This window comes from Culicoides brevitarsis, chromosome 2, assembly GCF_036172545.1.
Source record: "Culicoides brevitarsis isolate CSIRO-B50_1 chromosome 2, AGI_CSIRO_Cbre_v1, whole genome shotgun sequence".
Taxonomy (NCBI): Eukaryota; Metazoa; Arthropoda; class Insecta; order Diptera; family Ceratopogonidae; genus Culicoides; species Culicoides brevitarsis.
This window is the reverse complement of record NC_087086.1, coordinates 29177164-29194414: the sequence shown is the minus strand read 5'-3', so window position 1 is coordinate 29194414 and position 17251 is coordinate 29177164. Positions and strand designations below refer to the sequence as shown.

General features: G+C 30.6%; 3 protein-coding genes across 4 annotated transcripts; 2 read left to right on the top strand and 1 right to left on the bottom strand.

Moving 5' to 3' along the window:
- Positions 1–18: 18 nt before the first annotated feature.
- On the top strand, positions 19–3072 carry LOC134832172 (RNA polymerase II-associated protein 3). Of its 2 annotated transcripts, XM_063846112.1 has the most exons (6): positions 19–194; positions 398–899; positions 959–1275; positions 2096–2197; positions 2361–2553; positions 2619–3072. In XM_063846112.1, exons 1-6 carry the CDS (start codon positions 69–71, stop codon positions 2705–2707), a joined length of 1329 nt encoding a protein of 442 aa, XP_063702182.1. In that variant the 5' UTR covers positions 19–68; the 3' UTR covers positions 2708–3072. The 2 variants fall into 2 exon arrangements, with proteins under 2 accessions (XP_063702182.1, XP_063702183.1); XM_063846113.1 differs by lacking the exon at positions 2619–3072 and having other exon boundaries at positions 2311–2522.
- A 3251-nt stretch (positions 3073–6323) lies between these two features.
- On the bottom strand, positions 6324–7369 carry LOC134830601 (uncharacterized). Its single transcript, XM_063844139.1, has 2 exons — positions 7227–7369; positions 6324–7167 (listed from the first exon to the last, which is right to left on the bottom strand). The coding sequence occupies exons 1-2, from the start codon at positions 7272–7274 to the stop codon at positions 6448–6450; spliced, it is 768 nt and encodes a 255-aa protein (XP_063700209.1). The 5' UTR covers positions 7275–7369; the 3' UTR covers positions 6324–6447.
- A 1413-nt stretch (positions 7370–8782) lies between these two features.
- Positions 8783–10544, top strand: LOC134830816 (protein-tyrosine sulfotransferase). Its single transcript, XM_063844400.1, has one exon. The coding sequence runs from the start codon at positions 9308–9310 to the stop codon at positions 10457–10459; it is 1152 nt and encodes a 383-aa protein (XP_063700470.1). The 5' UTR covers positions 8783–9307; the 3' UTR covers positions 10460–10544.
- Positions 10545–17251: the final 6707 nt, after the last annotated feature.

Genomic DNA, 17251 nt, shown 5'->3' with positions numbered 1-17251 from the left:
AATTAGCAGAACGCAAATTGAAGTTTTCAGAAGCAAAAATGAAATTTTCCTAATTTTTTCTCGAAATAATGGCAAAAGACGCGCTTGAAACACAATTATTGGTGAAAAATAGCAGTGAGGAAGTGACGCAGCAGCTGAAAAAGTTGCGGGAGTGGCAGAAAGAGATCAAGGAGAAGGAGAAAAGTGTGAAAATGGTGAGTGTCGATTTTTTGCATGCTTTTTTTTGTGTCGGATCTCGAATTTTCCTTTGTTTTGTGCGATTTCCATGGCAGTCCCGACTTGTTTGCGTCGAAAACGGGCACCAAACAGTGCGTTTTTGTGTTTCTTTGTTCACTAATGAAAAATCAATTTTTTTCTCTCTCCCCCACTCAATTCGACGACGACGCGTTGTTTGCAGGAAATGGCATCGACATCGAATGAGAGCAGCAACGAGCACGACAGACCCTCGGTGAAGCGTTCCAAGACGATGGGCGACTTGCCGGACAATCCGGAGCCCATGGAGGATGTCGACGAGGAAGGCTTGAAACTCGAAGCTGACACCTACAAGGCGAAAGGCAACAATTTCGTCAAATTGCAAGACTATGACAATGCCATACACTTTTACACGAAGGCGATCCAGTTGTACGACAAGGATCCCTTCTACCACTCAAACTTGGCCTTATGCTACTTACGGAAGGAGCGCTATAACGATTGCATCAGCGAGTGCAATGCCGCCTTAAAGCTGAGTCCGGCGCTGTCGAAGGCCTTCTTTCGGCGTGCCCAGGCGTACGAGTGTCTCGGCGAGAACCAAAGTGCTATCGAGGACATGATGCGCGTCATCGAGCTCGAACCGACCGTCACTTCGCACAAACGTGATCTCGATCGTTTGCAAAAACGACTCAACAGCGACAGCATCGAACGTGGTAAAGACTTTCCCTTACTTTGGAACGGAATTCACAAAGATCTTTTTTTTTTGCAGGCGCCTCGAAGCATCTCGAAAAACGGGTCTGGCTGTCACTGAATAAGAATCAAAAGTACGTGAAATTCATTCACAAGGCACCCAACTACCGCTCGAAGCAACCGCTGAAGCGCATTAAGGTGGAGGAAGTGCTGCCATCCGTGCCTGCCTCCGTCAATGATTCCGGCGAGAAGATCCCGGATGCGATAATCGACAAACTTTTCAATAATAACACGGGTGAATGCACGGCAGAGCCACTGCCGACGCGACATACACTCGATTTTGGTGCCTTTTATCGTCGACGTCCCAAATCGCCGCCGCAGAAACCAGAGTATAACGTAAGTTGATGTCACTTTTGATTCGGGTCTCGCAGAAAAATTGCCAAAAATTAAAAATTATTTAAAAAATCATTTAAAATTTGCCTTTTGGAACGTATTTAATACAAAAATTAAATACAATTTTTTTTGGAGACAAATTTTATTTAAAAATTTAAAGCTCAGAATTTTTTTTATTAAAAATCTTGTTTTTTTTTTAATTTAATATTTTTTTCTCTTTTTTAAAAATATTTCTTTTTTTAGGAAATTTAGTTTTTTCTAAATTTTTTTTTACCCAAATTTTATTCTATTTATTCCAAATTTATTTTATTAAAAATTCAATATTTTTTTCATTTAAAATTCAATTTCGTTTAATAATTTTACAGATTTTATATTTTTGGATGTAGGTATTCTGATAAAAAAAGGGAAAAAAATTGAATGATAAGTTTTCCATCAAAAAAAAAAATATTTTTGATAAGAAATTATAAAAATCAGAAGGGACTTTCATCAATTAAATTTCATTTCATCTACTTGTTTGTTATCTAAAATTTTATTTTGTTGAGTTCTTTTTAATTAAATTAAATTTTAATTAATTAATTTTAAATTTTTGAAAAAAAAATTTGAAGAGAGATTTTTCCTCTTTTTCAATAAAATTTTATTTTTTTACCTATTTTTTTAAATTAAAATTTAATATATTTTTTATTAAAATCACTAAAAAACAAATATTTTTTCAAAATTCTGTTAAATTTGTGATTTTTAGTCAATTTATAAAATTTTTACAATTTTTTTTGACAAATTCTTGATAATTTTTAATCTAATGAATTTAATTTATTTTTCATTTCAGGACGATATAGATGATGAATTGCCCCCTCCGCCAACATCTGGCATGCAATTTTGGTTAACGTGGAAGGAATTGTCCAACCAGAAGCGTTTCTTTTATCTAAAGGTACGTATCCGGGGGCCAATTTTTCACTTTTTTTTTTTCTTCTTTGAGTTTCCTCTTCTGGCCCTCACAAAATTTCCTGCGTGCTTAACTAGATATAACGTTATGCATTTTAGGTAATTATTTTACTAATATGGGCAGCTATAATTGTGATGTACTGTTTCAGAAATTATCCGACAAACCATTGAATAAGATACTAGGTGCTAGTCTAGATAGTGAAATGTTAACCGATATTATAAGAGTACTAAATGACGCGTTTGTCAAAAATAATTTACCTGTTGACCATATCTTGCGTGAATTGGGTGCGAATGATCAGACACATATATTGTCGTTGTTCTTCAACACGGAGGACAAAGAACGTAAGTTTTCATTTTTTCCAATTTTTTTAAAATTTCTCACAAATTTCGTTATTTTTCCTTCACAGGCTTATCAAACTTGATGAACTACATGAAGACAAACGGTGTGGATGGCAAAGTTACGGACGATATTGGAGCAAAATTCAACCTTCGCTAGGCTTTTGGGCCTGGAATATGCCAAAAAATTCGATATGAGATAAACTCGCATCAACAAACCTCAAAAATTCATCAAAGAAAAAAAAAATGAAGAATGCTCAAAAACGTCCAGTGTGCATGTTAAAAACATTATTTTAAGAATATTTTTAAGTTAATTCCTACCTACTTGTGAGACACTACTTCAACTTACTAAAAATAATTGATGGAAGTGGAAATTATCGAGAAAATCCCCCAAAAAAATCACACATTCAATTGTTTAACGTTTAAGAGGGAAAAAGCCCGAAAGATAAATGCAAAAGACTAAAAACCATATTTTGTTAATGAAAAATAAAATTGTAATGGGAAAACTTAATTTTATTAACTTTTTTTTTTATGGAAATCATTTTTGATGCTTCGTTGAATGGTCCAGCAACGCGCGGCGATATCAGTAAGTTTTGTCACAACCGTAACGTAACGACCAGCCCACAAATCTCACATGCCATTTGAGCAACATTTTTTAAGTGTTTAAATCGCATGTGAATTTCCATATTAAATTTGGAAAAAGTCTTTTTGCCACAGAGATCACAAACAAATTTTGGTTCATCGTGCAGTTTTTTATGGCTCCAAAATGAACTATTATTAAAAAATGTCGCATCGCAAATCTTACATTCTCGTGGCTTGTGCTTTTCTTTGTAATGAACAAGAAGTTCTTCTTTTTTAATGAAAAACCTCGGGCATCTTTTGCACTTTTTGCTCTCTGGATGCTCTTTGGCCTGCTCGCTGAGATGAATTTCGATGTGTTTCCGTAAGCCTCCCTTTGTTGTGAATATTTTTTGGCAGAATTCGCACTTTGGTTTTTTGTTTTTTAAAATTTTTAATAAATTCATGTTGGCAGTCAAATATAAACTGGATATAAACTAAAATCTCTAACCGTTATTTTGATGATAATAAACGATTTCATAGATTAGATTTGTTAATTCTAAAGTTTATTTCTGTTCATATCTGATGAAATAAAAAAATCAGCGTTCAAACTCTGATTTTTTTACAAGTCATTTTTTGACCAATTTTTTGCATAATTATTAATTCTAAAGAAAATATTGGATTAATAATTTTAATGAAGAAAAAAAATAAGCGTTTTGAAGTTCAAACGCTGATTAAATCATAGATTAAAAAAAATAGTTTCCAAAAAAATACCGTTTCTGTTCTTTTTCATAATTTTTCAAGAAAGTTTAAAAAAAACATTCAATTTAAAACAGTGGCAATTTTAAGCCTGAAATTGCATAATTATTCAAGATGATTTCTGATCATATTGGGTCGATATTTGATGAAATAAAAAAATCAGCGTTTTGAAGTTTCAAACGTCAATTTGTATTTTTTCATTCTAAATTATTCTAAAAATGATTTCTGTTCATATTGGGTCGATATTTGATGAAATAAAAAAATCAGCGTTTTGAAGTTCAAACGCTGATTTTTTTACAAGTCATTTTTTTTTTAAGAAAAATATCATTAATTAAAATTTTTTGGGTCAAATAAAAAATTTTCTTTCATATTTCAAATTCTGATTTTTTTCAAGTCATTTTTTGACCATTTTAAGCCTGATTTTCAGCGTTTTGAAGTTCAAACGCTGATTTTTTTACAAGTCAGTTTTTGACCAATTTTAAGCCTGAAATTGCATAATTATTCATTCTAAAGATGATTTCTGATCATATTGGGTCGATATTTGATGGTTCAAACTCTGACTTTTTTTTGTAAGTAATTTTTTGACCAATTTTAAGCCTGAAATTGCATAATTATTCATTCTAAAGATGATTTCTGATCATATTGGGTCGATATTTGATGAAATAAAAAAATCAGCGTTTTGAAGTTCAAACGCTGATTTTTTTACAAGTCATTTTTTGACCATTTTAAGCCTGAAATTTAAATATTGATTCTAAATTCATTTTAAGCTCGATGATTTTTGAAATAAAAAAATCAGCGTTTTGAAGTTCAAACGCTGATTTTTTTACAAGTCATTTTTTGACCAATTTTAGCCTGAAATTGCATAATTATTCATTCTAAAGTTTATTTCTATTCATATTGGGTCGATATTTGATGAAATAAAAAAATCAGCGTTTTGAAGTTCAAACGCTGATTTTTTTACAAGTCATTTTTTTTGAAATTGCATTAAATCGTTCAAACAGACATATTGGGCAATATTTTGATTCAGCGTTTCTGAAGTTCAAACGCTGATTTTTTTACGTCATTTTTTGCTTTGAAATTCATAATTATTTTGATTTCTGATCATATTGGGTCGATATTTGATGAAACAAAAAAAATCAGCGTTTTGAAGTTCAAACGCTGATTTTTACAAGTCATTTTTTGACCAATTTTAAGACTGAAAATCTAAAGATGTTCATATTGGGTCGAATTTATTAAAAAAATCAGCGTTTTGAAGTTCAAACGCTGATTTTTTTGCAAGTCATTTTTTGACCACTTTTATTCATTCTAAAGTTGATTTCTGTTCATATTGGGTCGATATTTGATGAAATAAAAAAATCAGCGTTTTGAAGTTCAAACGCTGATTTTTTTACAAGTCAGTTTTTGACCAATTTTAAGCCTGAAATTGCATAATTATTCATTCTAAAGATGATATTTGATGAATTTTTTTACAAGTCATTTTTTGACCAATTTTAGCCTGAAATTGCATAATTATTCATTCTAAAGTTTATTTCTGTTCATATTGGGTCGATATTTGATGAAATAAAAAAATCAGCGTTTTGAAGTTCAAACGCTGATTTTTTTACAAGTCATTTTTTGACCAATTTTAAGCCTGAAATTGATTAAATATTGATTCTAAAGTTCATTTTTGTTCATATTGGGTCGATATTTGATGAAATAAAAAAATCAGCGTTTTGAAGTTCAAACGCTGATTTTTTTACAAGTCATTTTTTGACCAATTTTAAGCCTGAAATTGATTAAATATTGATTCTAAAGTTCATTTTTGTTCATACTGGGTCGATATTTGATGAAATAAAAAAATCAGCGTTTTGAAGTTCAAACGCTGATTTTTTTACAATTTTGACCAATTTTAGCCTTTAAAGTTTAATTCATATTGGGTCGATATTTAATGAAATAAAAAAATCAGCATAATTATTTTTTGACTGAAATTTTATTCTGAAATTGATTAAATATTGATTCTAAAGTTCATTTTTGTTCATATTGGGTCGATATTTGATGAAATAAAAAAATAAAGTTCAAAATACAAGCTGTAAATAAAATTGAGCCAAAATTACCGTGTTACAAACGCTGAAAATTTAAAAATCTTTTTAACATTTTTTTTTTCAAAAGTGTCAATTTTTGAAAATTTTTAACTAAAATATTTGAAATTTCAACTATTTTTGTACTAAACTTTCAATTATAAAATGTATTTTTATTTTAAAATTTTCATTTTTGTGTTAAAAACATTTAAAAATACAACTAAAATTTGTTTAAAAAAATATTTAAAAATGTTAAAAATTTATGAGAAATTTTTTTTTAACTTCAGTTTTAGCCTTCCTTAATTTTTTCGTTTCATTTGAATTTTAACGGTTTTTTTTCTCTTAGCATTATGTAGATTACGGTAATTGTTTTTTTTTTACAAAAAAAAAAAAAAAAAAAAATACAAAAGTGTCAAGAAAAAAATCCTTCATTTATTCACCGTAAATCAAATTAAATTAATTTCACACAAACATACATCCTTATGTTAGAAAAAATACAAAAAATTCAAAACCCGCATCTTTCTCATCAACTTAAAAGCTCATCGATGAGTGTCAATGTCCGTATTTTGAACTTTCGTTTCTGTTCCGTGCTCATTGCCGACAAATCCGGCAAAATCGACTTGAGGAACAGCTCATCGGGCGTCAATTCTTTCACTGGTGTCTGCGTCACTTCTTGCGTCAATTCCGCCAACGTGAAAGTTTTGCTCTCATCCTTTTCCGCCGGCACTTGAACAATCGTTGGCGCCTCTCCGGACTCGCTGTCATCGTGATCTCGCTCAATTTGGATAATATTGACACTTTCTCGCTCGTCGTCACTCATCGGGGGCTGCGACAAAATATAATCTCCCGTGTCGTCGGCAGTAACGAGCTCATATTCGTGATATTGCGGCTTCGACGGTTTCTCAACTTTAATTTTTTTCCTCGCTGGCGTCCTTTTCGCCAAGGGCGTTGCACTTTCGTCGGAATCGTCGTTGTCCTGGCGACTCTTGAGAAAAGGCACGACAAATTTCATGTCGTTGTACAAATAGTACTCTTTGTGCTCCTGCGACGAGTCGCCTTGTCGATAATTTTGCAGCTGTTTGATGTAACGACATGTCGCGGTCTTCAAATTTCGCCATCGACGTCGACACGCGACTACAGATTCGCCGCATTTCTTGCTCACGTCCTCCCATGCCTTGTTGTAGAGGTCTCGTTGGCGATATTCTGCCGAGTGGCAGTCATACAAACATTTGTGGGCCTTGATGTACTGCAAAGAAAAGACGCCTAAGAAGAGTTTTCATCAAAAAAATTGTTTTAAAAACTTACTCCGACGAAATCCTGATTGAAAATCTGCTCACGGTTCAGTTTTGACATGATTTTGTCCTTTTTCGCATGAAAAATGTGCGAAATATCCAAGAAAAATTAAAATTTTCGCTCCGATTTCACGATCAAAACATTGCAGAAATGTTCTTAGGAACACAAACTCGTGCCAAGGCGCCATTCATTTACGGCGTCGGAAGTTTGAGGGGGGTTGGGGGTCCATGAATTTCCGATGGATTTCGACGTAAAGGGAGGCGGGTAAGGCGCTCCAAATGAAAATCAAAAAAAAAGTCCGATGCCCCATTTTGAAAGTCGAAAATCCAATGGACAAAATAAAAAAAAAGTTAAAAATTTCATCAAAAATGGCCGTTTTTAGGTGAATTTTCATAATTTTTTAAGATGTTTTTAGAAAGTTTTTTAAAAAGTTTAAAATTTTTAATAATTTTTTTAAAAAAATTTTATTTAACATAATTTTTTTATTTAATTTTTTTTTTAAATTACTGAATTTATTTTTCAAATTTTTTTTTTCTTTAATTTTTTATACGTTATATTCTGAAATCTATGTTAAATTAGCAAATCTAAAAAAACACAATTAAAAAAATAAATAAAAAATATTTAACACTCAAAAATAGTTAAAAATTTTGTCATTTTGTATGAAAATAGTATTTCAGTTTTTTTTTTATTTTGCCCCCCCCATTTTATTTTCAAAAATTTTGGACTTTATTTTTGATTTTTATTTGGAGCGGCCTAAAAAGGAAAATACGATGTCGTATGAATTCTTAAAAGTTAAGATTTTTTGTTTAAATTGGTCAGTACTATTTAAGCGCTTCAAACTTTTTTGATCTGTTTTTTAACTTATTGAGTAAACATGTACAATTTTTCACAAATTTCCATATAAGGCCGTTCCAAATGAAACTCAATAGTTTTGTCTAAAATTTTTGAAATAAAAATGGGGCAAAAAAAAAAATAAAAAAATTTGAAATCCTTTTTTTTGCGAAATTTTTGATCGTTAATCAATATTATTATTGTGTTGAGTTTTTTACATTGATATTAGTGTATAAAAAATTTATTTAAGAACATTTAAGTCAAAATTGAAAAAATGAATATCATAAAAAATAACTTTCAAATTTTTTTTTGAAAAATTCAACAATTTTCATTAAAATATTTTTTGACGAAAAATTTTTGGCGAAAAACAAAAAAAAATGTTGAATACAAAAATTACTAAAAATTGAAAAATTTTATTAAAAATTTCAGGAAAAATTAAAAAAATACACCAAAAATAGGTACCTTTTGATGAAATTTTTACCTTTTTTTGTATTTTGCTCCATTGGATTTTCGACTTTTAAAATGGGGCATCGGACAAAATAATTGAGTTTCTTTCTAAATTTGAACTAATTTTTCTTGAAAAAGGGGTGGGAGTTTTATACTAAAGAGTACGTCGTAAATGTCCCTTTTTATCTGACGCCGTAAGTGGATGACGCCCAAGTCAGAAGAAAGAATTTTTTTCGCCGAAAAAGGTGTTGCGTCAAAGCGATGTCAACAACAAAAAAAAAATAGTCGTGTCGTGTTTCGATGTTGCTCGCACAAAATCCCGTAAAAAGTAGTGGAAAAACACGAAAATAAATAAAAATCCGCAAAAAATCCCAAACTTTAGTCACTAGTCGACCATGAACGCCGAAAACTAACACGTCGCTTCCCAAATTCAGTGAAAACTATCCGAAAAGTGTCCGCTCAGTGAACGAATCATCATCGAATATCAATTGCAGTGCTGTGCTTACTCACTCACAAAATAGCTACTTTTTGGTCGAAAAATTATCGGAAATAAAAAAAGTGATGAAAAAGGCAGCTAAAAAGTAACCTACAATGAAAAGTGTCGCAATAATTCTACTGAACGGCTAATAGAACGGCGATTGTTCTTTTTTTCGTCTTGACAAAACATATTGCTTGAATATTTGTTTTTTTGTTGTTTCCGAGCGCACACGATACGATTCAGTGACGTTCGTTTTTGTTCTTGTTCAAAAAAAAAAAAAAAAAAAAAAAAACCGAAAAATTTTTAGAAATTTACGCGAAGCAAAGCGTAGTTGGGAATGTTGCTGCCGACAATGAAGTTGCGTGGAATGCTGCGACACCGAAAATTGCAAGTCGGAGCGGCGCTCGCCGTGCTAACAACCCTCTGGCTTGCTGTCAAGTTCCTCAGTTCATGTGATAAGAAACCGTCCTATGGCGCGTCGCCCTTCAGTCGCGAGATGCCGCTCATTTTCATTGGCGGCGTGCCACGTAGCGGGACAACGTTGATGCGCGCGATGCTGGATGCCCATCCGGATGTGCGATGCGGTCAGGAAACTCGCGTAATTCCACGCATCTTGCAGCTGCGATCGCACTGGATGAAATCCGAGAAGGAAAGTTTGAGACTGAAAGAGGCGGGAATCTCGCCGGAGGTGCTGAACGAGGCAATTGCCCAATTTTCGCTCGAAATTATCGTGAAACATGGCGAACCGGCGCCCCGCTTATGCAACAAAGACCCGCTGACCCTCAAAATGGGCACGTACGTGATGGAACTGTTTCCAAATGCGAAATTTTTGTTCATGGTACGCGACGGCAGAGGCACCGTGCATTCAATAATCTCGCGAAAAGTCACAATAACGGGCTTCGATCTCACCAGTTATCGCCAGTGCATGATAAAGTGGAATCAGGCGATCGAAACGATGTACAATCAGTGCAACAACATCGGCAAGGAGCAATGCAAACTCGTGCATTACGAAAAACTCGTGCTGCATCCGGAGGAACAGATGCGCGACATTCTCGAATTTCTGAATATCACGTGGAACGACTCGGTGCTGCATCACGAGGAGCTAATTGGCAAGAAAAATGGCGTCGCGCTCTCGAAAGTGGAACGTTCGTCAGATCAGGTCATCAAACCGATCAACTTGGAGGCCCTTAACAAGTGGGAAGGACAATTGCCGGATGACGTGGTGCGAGATATGCCGCAAATTGCGCCCATGTTGCGCGTTTTGGGCTACAATCCGTACGAAAACAAGGGAAATTACGGCGATTCGTCGGCTTGGGTCAAAGAAAATACCTTCAAAATTAAGGAACACCCGGAGTTGTGGGACAAAAAAGCCAAACAGCTGCTGAAACAACACTCGCGGAACTCGCATGACGCGAATCACGAACCAAATAGTGAAAATAATGTGAATAACGACGTAGATGGTGATGACACAAACAACAAAAAGGACTAAAACGTGGCCATTTATACAAAAAAAAAAAATTGAATCGAAAATAATGAAATATTTGTAAATAATAAACGAAAAAATAGTGACTGTAGTTAGTTAGTTGACTTATAAATGGAATGAAAACTGAACAGAATTGTGAATTAGTGAGAAAAAAAATGTTCAATCTTGAAAATCAATCAATTGCATTGTGTTTGGCTGGCGTCCGACGTGAAAATTACCTTCCCGACTTCTATTTTTTTTTCTTTCAACTAAACAAAACCTATTGAAAAGTAACAGAAAATTACGTAATTTGGAAATAATGAGGTCATTATTAAATATTGTACAAAAAAAAAAAAAACAACCAGCGACCGAATGAGAGAAAATTATGGGCTCGTTTTGGTATTTTGTTCAGCAACATTTGAATTTATATGTTGTGTGGTAAATAATACAATGGATAAGATATTTCCTGACTAGCGAGCTTTCTTTTGTCTGTCGTCGTCGACGTTGTTAGAGAATGCCGAAGAAAGGAGTGCCAGGATATTAATAAACGCAAAGTCCTGTTTTTGAGATATTCCTCGTGATAAAAAGAATGAATATAAATTTATGGGAAAATATGCAAAAAGAATAGAGCAACAACAGGTTTAGATAAAGCGCGTACAGAGAAGTGTAGTTAAGGAATGATAATAAATAATGAAAGGCATTTCTTCAGGGAAAAATTAATTGTTCAGGTCTGTCTGTTTAAGGGATTTTATATTTTTTTTTGTATTTTTTTTTAATTTTTGACTTTGAAATTTTTCAATTAGTATTTTTTTAAATTTTGAATTTACATTAATTTTTTAAAATTCTAAAAATGATAAAAAAATTATATTTAAAATTATTTAAAATTCAGACAGTTTTGGAAAAATTCTTAGAAAATGCTTGATATTTATTTTTTTTTAAATATCTAAAAAAAACGAAAAGATTTTTATTAAATTAAATTTTATTTTTTATTAAAAGAAAGCAAGTTTTAAACTGCGAAGTTTTATAAATAATGATCAATTTATAAATAATGATTTTCAAATTCAAATAAGATTTTTTTTAAATATTAGATTTTGAGTAAAAAAAAATAAATTTGGCATAAAATAAATTTAAAACACATAATTTATAAAAAAATTTTTTTTTTTAGATTTTGACTCAAAAGTCAATTAAAAATAAATATTTTGCTAACTTTTAAATTAGAAAAAAAATTGTTGAAATTAAAATAATCGGAAAAGCCAAAAATTTAAAATTTTAGTAATTTTTATAAGAATTTATTTTTGAAAAAATTTAAGTCGCCACTCTGATTAAATATAACTTTATAAAACTTTGAAGCTAATAATTTAAAAAAAAATTTTTTTTTTTTTGAAAAATCTATTTTTTTTGTGAATTGGAACGTTAAAAAATTGACCGAAAAATTACTTAAAAATCATTAAATATTTTTTTTTTAATTTTTAAGACATTAAAAAAATATTTAAAAATTAAAAAAAAAATTTAATGAAATTATTAAAAAAAAAATATTTAGGTATTTTTTAAAAAAGCGCTTAAATTATTTTTCAAAAAAAAAAAAAAAATCTGCTTTACAAAAAGTACATCTCCTTTGAAGCAGAAACCTAGACAGATTGCATTTAATTATATCGTCTTCGTTCTTGTTCAATTCGCATCATAAACGCACATTCTGGCAAAACTTTTTGCGCAACTACGACAACGAAGACTTCATGACGACAGTTGTTGTTGTTCGCCTAAAAACCCAAAGCAAGACAACGAATACGACGAAGAAGAGCAACAACAACAGAACCTGCATGACGACAATTGCTTCTAGTAGGTAGTCAAGTAACGCTCATATAATTCATTGCTAACCACCATAATTAACTAGTGTCAGTTATAATTTGTCTCTTCCATTTCAACACGACCTGAAAGTGTTTTTGACGTTGCGTGAGTGCTTCTGTTTTGGGGAAAAACTTTTTCACATGGAAAAAAAGTAAAATTGCAGAAGGCACCTACCTCAATTATTTCCATCATTACGACATTAAGTGATTGTCTGTGACTCGCACACATGCCCATCGCATGCACAGAAGGACACAAAAGCCATTAAAGACAAATTAATTCAATTTTGTAACAACATTCGGTCCCATAAAATCTTTAATCAACATTCAAAAGAATATGAAGACGATGAAAATTATGAACTTGCATCTTGCTTATCTTCATTTTTTTTGCATCTTCTTGAAAAATCTTGTAAAATGTACATAAAAAAGATGTTTTGTGCACTTGTTAAACGTCGACGTGTAATAATTATGACGCACATCTTTATCAATAAAACTTTTTTTTCGACGAATATTTAAAAAAAAAATCTGTATAAACATTTTTTTTTCTGACACAATTTTTCGTTTATACAAGGTTGATAGACAATTTTTTTCCTCGCTTCGTGTTTATCTGTAAAATTTGTGCGTGAATGTTCTTTTTGTTGGTTCTATTTGAACAGTCGAACGACCGACCGACAAGAATGCTAATAAAAAAAATTATGAAAATAAAGAGAAAAAAAATATGAGAATTCATGGTATTACAATTTAATAATAATTCACACTTCAACGCATTTGAACGATGATGATGATGATGGCAAGTCGAAAGAGCTGTTATGCAAACAAGACATGTCGTGATAAATGGTTTAGAATGGTCGTTTTGTGTGTGAAATTCGACAAAAAGAAAGTTATTGACCTTGAAATGGCACAAAATTTCGATAAAATGAAACGAAACGAGTTTGAACTCTTTTGGCATGGAACGAACTTTCTTCTTCTTCGAAAAGTGCAAAGTGCATGTCTGGTTAAAGTGAATTTTTTGTTCGAAGGCAAAAACTTACATTTTACAATTTCAAGTGTAGATACCTAATCTGTTTAAATCATAAAAATATATATAAAAATGTTTCCTTTACGGGTGCTTGATAAGACGAGTAAAGTGCTCACTGTGGCGAAAAAGTGACTGAATTTTAAATTTTGAGTGATAATTTAATATTTCATTCATAAAAATTAATTATTTTTTAATTTAATTTTTTTTTAAAATTAATTATTGAAATTCTATTTTAAAAAAATAACATTTTTAATTGACGAAAAATTTTTTTTTTAATTTTTACTTTAATTTTGAAGTTAAAAATTACTAACTAAGTTTTAAATTAACTTTAAACTTATTAAATTTTTTAATAAAAAATATTTTTTTTTTAAAGAAAATTCTTAAAGAATTTTTCATTAAAATTACTAATTTTCATCAAAGAATAAAATTTTGTTTTTTAAAGTTTAAAATTAAATTAATTTATTATTTTTTTATTATTTAATAAATTTACAATAATCACTCAAACTCTTTTAAAAATCAGTAATTTTCTCACCACTAAGTCACTTCTCCGTACAAAAAGGCAAGTCAATTCAATTTTACAACAGAAAAGAATTTTAATGTAAATAAACTCGCTTCAAGTACTTTTTTAGAAAATCGTACGCTGAACGAAACGAAAGGATTAAATCGTTCACTATCGCTACTAAACCATGAAAAAACACATTTTACATTAGGGTGGAACAATTCACATTATGAAAAACGAATCGAGTCAATGGTCACGTGACCGACATGTTAAAATAAATAAATGAAACGAAAATAATGTATATTTTATTAGAGAACCAGCTTCAGTAGATAAGAAAATTATTTCCCGTCTAGCTCGAACTTTTTTCCTCTAGTTCTCTCGCAAACGATGAAAACTGTAACAATAAAATAATAAATAAATAGATGAATGAAGAAAGAAAGAATAAATCAAAACAAAAAAAAACTTATTTAAATATTTTATTGTGATAACTTGCATGAATAATTAAAATTTAACAGAGACAGAGCATAAAAATAGGACAATCTCTGATAAAAAGATTACAAAAAAAATTAGAAAAAATTGCAACTAAATACAATAAATAATTAAATTAAATTAAATTAAATAAAATTAATGCTGGATGTGCTTTTTATAAAAATATAAATAAAAATTATAAAAAATGATAGAATTGTAAGGAGCCACAACAATTGCCAAACAATCAAAACACAGACAAAGCCGTACAATATATATATAAAAAATATACTATATGAATAAATAAATTAATTACACGAAACACACATTTTATGATAAAAAAAAAATTAAATATTTTATATTTAATGTTAAGTAGGTGAAAATTTATGTTCATGAAATAATTACAGTCCAGAGCAAGTCATCCACCCAGAATTTTTATGCAAACACTTAGAGACCGTTCCACCCGCAGATTTCTTTATTTTTTTCTTAAATAGTTTAAATCAAACAGAATCTAAATAGTAACGTATTTTTTTATAAATTTAATTTATTGAAAACGTAAGTGTATGAAAAAAAGAACGAAAGAAACGATCTGTAAATTTTTGCTACAAAAAAAAAGTAAAGTGAAGTGTATAAGAAATAAGTTATTGTTTTATTTTATAAGTTTAGAGAAAATTTGTAATAAATTATTATGAAGATATTATATATGAAAGTTGTTCTTTGTTTTACTTTAAGCGGTTTCTTTCTTACAGTTTTTTTTTTGTTTCTAGAATTTTATTTATATCTCAAGAGCTTTTTTTCAATGAAATTATTATTTTAAAAGAGTTTGTTTAATACACGAAAAAGATCTATGCGAAGTTTTCTACAATTTTTGTGAAGCATTACGATGAAGACTTTCTAAGAACAGCTAAGTAGTACTTATTTTTATGTGTTAAACTAATACTCAAATTTGAATTTTAGCCTTTTGTTGAGAAACAATCAGCTTTAACAAATACGTAAGTTGAGTCAGAAACAATGATCAAGAAATTATGTCATGCTGCCTGATGACTTTTGACAAAACTTGACTTTTGGTATTGTCAATAAAAGGACTATATCTCGTCATCAAAAATGAGCAAAAGGAGATGTACAATATCATGTCATGTTTACAAACCGAATTAGAGAAAAAATTGTCAATATCTTACATCCAAAAGTGATGGCGTTAAAATTGGCACTCCCAAACAATAGCAATTAAAACAGTGACATCCCTGAAAGGAGAATTAAAGTAAAGCTTCTTGTAAGGAATCTGCTTCTTATGAGTCTAATGTTTCGATGTTTCAATATTTGAAGAAAATCCCAAGGCCCAATTCGCACGATTTCGTTGCTTGTCCATTTGTAAATTATGATAGGGATTCCTCTTTTGTATGCGGTGTTGATAAACATATTCAAAATAATGTTTTTTGAGTATAAAATCGTCCGCAGTGATTATTTAAAATGAAATTTAAACATTTTGTCAGAGCTCCTTTAACAAGAACAAAAATACTTTGAGCAAAATGATTTGAAATTTTAGTACTTTAACCAAATCTTACAATTGATGAAAACGATTACATGAAATATTTGTTATATAAGAAAATCAAAAATTTACTTTCCTTAATTTTAATATCATATTTTTAAATATTTGTCTGATTGATGTTTTTATCGCAAAACTCAATTTGAACCTTAAAAAATGAGAAATTTATGAAACATTTCAATAAAAATCAGAGCCAACTTCACACAGTTCAAAGACCGTTACATGAATACAATATCAAAACAAAATTACGAACCCTGTTGGGTTTACTGACAACTGCGCCATCTCTTGAACGATAGCATTAAATAACTAAAAATATTGAAACTGAATTAGCGGACGAATAAATTTTATCACATCAAACAGACTTTTCTGGAAAAACTGGTGAAATTTTTAATTCAAGTTCATTGAAACTACTTTCCATTCAAAAATTCAAAATTGTCGAAATTCCTTTCCAAATCGGTTCTTGATCGTTCATTATCGGTCAAATCAAAGTCATTCAAAAACAAAAAAAACGAAAATTCGGTCAACAAATTTACATTTTTATTACTATTCAAATATCTCTTACATCGCTAACTTACAAACTACAAGAAAAAATTTCATAATAAAGTTAATATAATACAAAATTGTCCAAAAAATTTAAATTTAACAATAATGACTTTTTCTTTTCTTTCTTTCGCTTATCGCTAAGTAACGAGGAAAATCAGTTCATTTAATGGATACCTTCCAACGGAGTATACGAAGTCCATTGGTACAATTCTGGTCCGCCATAGCCATACAGAAGTTTTCCTCTTCCGTGTTCATCGTAGTAAGGATAGCGATATTTCGGTCTAAAAAAACATTAAAAATTATAAAAACTGATAAAATGAAAGGCTTTAACGTTAGTTCATTCGTTACTTAAGCAAACATATTCGAGCAACAAATAACAAAAAAGTTATGCATTCGCATTTCAATTCCGTTTTATAACAGTTGCGTTCGGTACAGTTTGACTCATGAGGCGTGGAAATTTGCGGAGAGGCAAGTGTTTGCTCGTTAACGTAATGAGGCTCGAATACAAGAGACTTGAAAAAAGTGACGAACCCGAACCACAAAAAAATTCCAGACAAAAAGTGTCGAACAAAGGCATTAACTACGAATGATTGACAAGCAATTCACGAACATTTAAAGTATGAACAAACAAAAAACGTAAAGTAATGCAAAGAGACGTAATACTGACTGTTGTTCCACATATGATAAAAATGGTAACACGTTTCACCTACATTCCTCCGTGGCGCGTATTTTGCAATGGAAAGTGAGGATTTAATGGATTTTTTTTAATGTCTGTCTGACATGCAAATTACTGTTTTTACAATTCTTACAAGGTTCAATAATTCAAAAAATTAATAAAATTTGGCTTCACTTTTCACAACTTTATTTTTTTTGAATATTTTTCAAAGTTTCTTTAATTTTTAAAATTGAA